Source organism: Corvus kubaryi, unplaced genomic scaffold (assembly GCF_017639235.1).
Source record: "Corvus kubaryi isolate FWS band 111438036 unplaced genomic scaffold, C.kubaryi_AGA036_p1.0 137, whole genome shotgun sequence".
Taxonomy (NCBI): Eukaryota; Metazoa; Chordata; class Aves; order Passeriformes; family Corvidae; genus Corvus; species Corvus kubaryi.
Genome location: NW_024580671.1, coordinates 31,176,061 through 31,182,060, shown reverse-complemented (window position 1 = coordinate 31,182,060; position 6,000 = coordinate 31,176,061). Strand labels below are relative to the sequence as shown.

The 6,000-nt window shown below is 43.9% G+C and overlaps 1 protein-coding gene across 6 annotated transcripts in view; it reads left to right on the top strand.

The window, feature by feature from the left end:
- The window catches only part of PMPCB (peptidase, mitochondrial processing subunit beta), a 13,682-nt gene continuing 7,682 nt past the window's right edge, over positions 1-6,000 (top strand). For 2 of the 6 annotated variants that reach the window (XR_006014469.1, XM_042018413.1), the window contains exon 1: positions 5,006-5,132. Coding sequence is in view for 5 of the 6 variants with exons in the window: in XM_042018413.1 (XP_041874347.1) it covers positions 5,043-5,132 (90 nt within the window). In the remaining variant the exon portion in view is untranslated. Of the gene's footprint in view, positions 86-5,005; positions 5,133-5,349; positions 5,582-6,000 lie in introns of those variants that run through there. The other 4 variants (XM_042018412.1, XM_042018410.1, XM_042018411.1 and 1 more) reach the window with 4 other exon arrangements.

Genomic DNA, 6,000 nt, shown 5'->3' with positions numbered 1-6,000 from the left:
CAGCATTGCTACCTGAACAATGCGGAACAGAGGAGGAATGAATCAGAGAATCCAGGAATGGTGGCTGTCTTGGCTGCCTGAACAGGTGCCTAATTCTAATCTTTTCAGTAACTGCATTGGTTTCAGTTTTCACTGTGTTAATTTCGATTTGATTATACCAGAGATTCAGGTGACTTCTTAATTATTTTCTGGAGAAAATATTCGCTGAAGTGACCTTTTCTTAAAATGAGAAAAAGATTGAAATAAATGTTGGAGTTTCCAGAACTCATCTACTATTGAATCAGAATAATGCCCTAAACCAAGAAACCTGTGTGTGGTTATAGTCACAGGGAAGGATGCAAATGACACTTGAGTACAATGCCAACAAAAACAACAAAAAAGGACTGATCCTTATTCTGCAGTGAGTCTGCTAAAGGGCATAGACAAACCTATCTGTTTAGCTAAATCAGATGAATTTACCCACAGGAATTTCTTGTTGGGTTACTGCATCAGGCAGAATCATTTGTTTGGCATGTTATTCTTGAAAAATTGTTATGAGATATCCAAACTTCTTCCATTTACCTTTCTGATAAAAGCCCTCAGCTGTCAGATAGTGGGCTGTCTGGTACTTACCGACTTATTTCAGTGCATAAATACTTATGAGGAAAAAAAAAGAGCTGCATGCAGACAGAATACTGTAATATTCCCTGAAGAAAGCTTTTAATCAACAGCTTCAAAAGAGTGCTCTGTTAATGAGCAACTGAAATGTTATAAATTCAGCCAGCTATGTTTAATTTAGACAGTCTTCCTTGCAGCTTGAGAGTACAAAAGACCAGTGTCAGTGGCCTGTAGGCCTTTGCAGTTACTGCCCAGTGGTTAACCATGGGAAAGAAAAGCTATTGCAATTTAATTAGCTGAAGGATAACTTCTAGGTAATACTGACAAAAATAATCAGCTAGATGCCAGTGAACTGCTAGCATGAAAATCAGGCAACATAATGTCTGTAAAGTTTGATTTGTATTCTCAAAGCAGCTTTATTCACAAAAAAACCCCTCCACCCCACTTCTCTACAAAATAATGTATTGTTTCTCAAGCCCATGTTTTTAGGCTCGTTTGAATTCTGCTTGCTTGGCTGAAATCAAGCCAATTCCTGGCAGCTGGATTTCAGCATATTCATTAAAGGCAATACTGTATCATTGCTTTAAAAAGATAGTAGATTGTAAATAAACAGTGAACACGAGCACTCTACAAAAAGCTAACACAGCATTAAGCAGTAGTTTAGCCAAAGGCAATTTCAATTGTTAATGTTTACTGTGTGCTGGTTTCAGCAATTCTGAAGGTCTTTTTCCTGAGCAGTGCTGTTCTAATGCTTAGTTCCTGTGCCCTCTTGTTCTAGGGTTGGATCAGCTTGTAACTGAGGATAGTTCTTCCCAACTACTTCTGTAGTAAGCTGATCATGATAGTGTGTCTTGCTGATATGAACTTTATCCTTATTTCAGAAGAAATACTTTATATATACAATTGAAAGAATACCCTTTCAAGATCATGCTTTCTTTGCTCATATCAAGATTGTCATCCTAGTTCAGAGTTACAGAAGTGTTGGTTTCACAGTGTTGTGTTCAAGCCCCTGTGCTGACATATCGCTAAACAAGCATCAGGTATGCATAAACAGATTTCTCATTCTCTCTGCTACCACATGGAATTATTTTATAAAGTAGAAATATTACTCTAGAAGCATCAAGCTAGGTCTATGAGTGCTGGCACCAGCACCAGCTGGATCTTTTTTCATATAGGGTAGTGTAGAGTCTTTCCCATGTGTAAGCTGAAAATGCAGCACCTCCTCAGCTGGTGGATCCTGGAATGGCCTTTTCTTTGAGATGCCTGTGTCATTTGGTTGATGTCGTACAGCAATGAACATGGAAACTTTATTTCCTCAGAAAACCAACTGGAATTGTATAATTCAGACTGTGCATTATTACTGGTTTCAGTGGAGTTCCTGACAAGTTTTAAGCTTAAAAACTGAAAGTGCCATTTGGTTGTTTCCCAGGCACCTCTTTAGGAGGGATGCTAATCTAAAATAGCTACTTAGTGTGAAATACAAAGCTTCCCATACTTAAGGTGAAATCTGGAATCTGGATTTGAAGGAACCAGATTTTCATCCTGAGACTCTCACCTATATCATCCACTCATTTCACAAGGCTCTGTGGCATCTTGAAATTGGCAGGCAACTGCTTATCTATCATGCTGATGGCAAGGACATAATTTATATAGAATTTCCTTCTTTTAGTCTTGGCCCTTCTGTTCCATTGTTGCTTGAGACTGGACACATAAGAACTATGAACAAAGGTCTAATTTTCTCCATCTGGAAGCCACAGATTATACTGTTTACCTAAACCCAAGGGATATTGTGAGCATTCCTTGTTATAATAGCCCATTTCAAAATAGTCACACTGTAGGAAAAAAAAAAAAAAAGTTAAAACCATTTGCAAAGTAGTGTTTTGTAAAAGTTTAGTGGTGAATATTTACCTCTTCAGCTTCTACTGTTAGAACATCAGTATTTGTTTTATTTTATTGCATTTTTAGCTGGTTAATAAGATTTCTTAATTTAAAGTTGCATCTCTCTAATGACCTTTGCTGGATGCTAAATTTTAGATTGCATTTACATATGAGACACTCCTATTTTGTTAAGTAGGAGACATCATGGGGATAATCAGTTTATCTTAAGCTGTAATTCTATGTCTAGCGAGGATTCAAATTTCTAGGATGGCTAATGGTTTAGTGAAGTCTGCTAAAACATCTTTGAGATAAATCCCAGCATAATGAGATCAGTTAGATCTAGCTGTAAAATGGAACAGAAGCTTAATTTTCAGTTGCACAGTTTGGTGCTTTGCTTTTTTTCCTTTACAACTTGACAGAGCTCTATCTGAAATTTTAAAAATGCTGGAACTGGATGGATCTTTTGAATGTGCATGAAATAAATGGGAGAAACTAAACAAAACAAAAAAAGAAGTAGCTAGTTTCATGTAAGGTTAGATTTTCCATTCCATGGAAACTAATTTGACTCCAATGTTAATTCTCTAGTGCAAGGATGTGCATGCTTTGCAGCTACAAGATCCTTCTTACATAGGGTGTATGTGGGCACTAATATAGTACAGGCAGCAAAGTAACAGTAACAATTTCAATAAGAGGTCTACAGTTCCATTTGTGGTCAGGGCATCATTGTCAAATTAGGAAGCATCTGGTTTCTTGGCATTTAGGTTTATATTTTAACCTGTGTGTTAACAACAGTATCACTTTCATTTTTAATTGTATGCAGTATGTCATGCTTTGGGGTTTTACTATTTTTATGCAATTACAGTCCTTGTGACAGAAACTGGGCAAGCCCAGCTGCAGCACTAAAGCTGCTGTTAAAGCACAGAGCTTATGAATTGGCAGTGCAACTGTTTTAGGGCAGTTGGTGCAATTTCATTCTGAACTGCCAAGGAAGTAAGAATTTGCCTACACCCACAAAATACTCCCCAAAAGCTATACATTTAAAATAAAGTGGATTTTTCTGAAATTGGTCCATATTTTGGAGTCTGACAAGCTAAATCACAGAGCCTTCTCACACTTCAGCATCTGAGCCAGCTCGGGAACTACCAATAAACCCCAGTGTCCTTTAAGAGTCACAGTAGTGACTGTAATCTGCATGTGACAGATGACATTTCGGGGGGAAGGAAGCAACATTTCTGACAGTTCTTGTGAATCATCTCTGACTAACGGGACCTTGGCAGTTACAGGAGACAGTTCACCCTGAGCAGAAGCATCCTCTGTTCCCAGCATTTTCAACCTCTTCCTTCTGATCTTGTGCTAAGTGCCCAGTTTTCTCCTTCTTTTTAGAGCAGGGCAAGAGGGGTTTGTAGCATCTGTACAGAGACAGAGGGTGTCAGAAGTACTGTGCTCAGTCTGAGGTAGAGGGGCATTCAGGGTTAGGAAAATGGTACCTAAAACAGTGCTTCCCCCAGCATAAGTAGTACAGATTTCTTTTTTAAAGTAGTATTTTGGTTTTTTGCGTTGTGTCACTTTACACACTGTGGGACAAATAATAGAATTTTACCCTGGTTTTTGTTCATTCTTGAGATAATGCTTGATTAGCCAAATGAAAAGTTCCTAAAAAATGTAAAAATTTTAACCAGGAAGTCAAAACTGAGCACTGCTTCTTGCATGTCTGTACCTACTTCTCTATAGCCATACATTCCAAACGTGCTCAGGAACAGTCTTTGGCGCTGAAATGAGGTTGCTTCCACTGGTACACTCCAGAACTTTTCCCAGCCCAAATTTGGCTCTTGTCAAGTAGCATTCCCACAGGCCCTTCCCAGCCCCTGGCAGCTGGAAGGGACCATTCCCAGCAGTTTGGAGCCGTATGTATGGAGCTGAGGTAGTTCACCAGTGCTGGCACAGGCTCGGCGGAGCGCTGAACTTACTGCTGTGGATGAAGCCGTCCTATCCATAACAAGTGTTTCAGCTCCGTTGCATACACTTCTCAGAAGACTCCAGGTTATCCCAGCCTCGGGATTTCCCCCGTCAGAGCAGGTCTGTCCTGCACGAAGCGCAGCGCCCGCACCCAGCCCTGCCGAAAGAGCAGCTGGAGAAGCCGCAGCGAGCAGTGGTGTACCCACAGCACCTCCCGGAGCAGCCGAAAGGCAGCGCGTTGTGTGTACTGAGCCGGGCCATAATGGATATCACAAGGAAAATGGCTTTCCTGAACTGTGCTGCTCTGGGCCAGTGAGGAGAGCGGACCATCAAACCAAGCCCCCAAGCCTGCCAGAGCTCAAGGAGCGTTTGGACAACGCCCTCAGATATATGGCGGGCTTGTCCTGTGCAGGGCAGAAGTTGGACTCGATGAGCCCTCTGGGTCCCTTCCAACCCAGGCCATTCCCCGATTCTCACCCCCCCCCCGCCCCGGGCCGTTGCAACGGCGTTTGCGCTGCCCCACGCGCCCCCCGGCGGGGGCGGATGGAACTGACCCGCGCCTGCGCGGCCCCCGAGGACGCCCGCCCCGCCCCGCCCACCACAGCGTCGAGATGGCGGCGTCTGCAGCGCGCTCAGCGGCCCGGCGGTTTCTCCTGCCCTGGTCTGCCCGCCTGGTGCGAGCGCCCGGCGCGGCGGAGCGGGTGAGGCGGCGGGGCCGGGAGCGGAGTGGAGGGAGGCGCGGGGGGCGCAGTAGCTCCGAGCGCCGGTGCCTGGGCTGCCGCTGAGGGGACGCGAGGAGTTGGAGGCCGTCGGGCGTGGTGCACGCTGGGAGTTGTAGTCGCGGCGGCGGCGCGGTGCATGGCGGGAGGTGTAGTAAGTGATTAGTTTGCACTGGTCCGGGGCTCCTCAGTGTGAGGAGGATGTTGGTGAACTGGAGATGTTCAGCAGAGATGAACTGGGCTGGGACATGTGCCGTGTGAGGAGAGGCTGAGAGTCCGGACCTCGTTCAGGCTGGAGAAGACATGGCTTCTGCTGGACCTGTGGAGGAGCTGTGAGAAGTACCTGAGCCAGCACCTAGGAGAAGGTTGTCAGGAAGATAAAACTAGGCCTGTCACAGAGGGGCACGGTGGCAGAATGAGAGATAATGGGCGTAAGTTGAAACAAGAGAGGAAAAACTGAATATGTGGCAGTCAAGCAGTGGAGCAGGCTGCTCACAGAGCTGTGAAGTTCCAGCTACCTTGGGAGATTGTCAGTACGCAAATGCAAAAAGTCGTGAGCAGAATGGTCTGACCAAGCTGATCCTGCTTGGAGCAGGAAGTTGGACCAGAGACCTCCAGAGGTCCCTTCAAACTTGAATTGTGCTGTGATTCTGAAATGAGTGAGTTTTGAGAGATCTAACTTATTTTAGGAGGAGAGTGGGTGAGAGCTGGATTTTGTACTTTCGTGTTTAGTGTATTTATATGGGGAGAGAAATCTTTGTTTATTTGAAACATTTGAAATAACAGTTTTTGAGATAGCTGTTTGCTTGAAGTATGCATTTGGGATACATATTTGCATTTCTTGTTATTG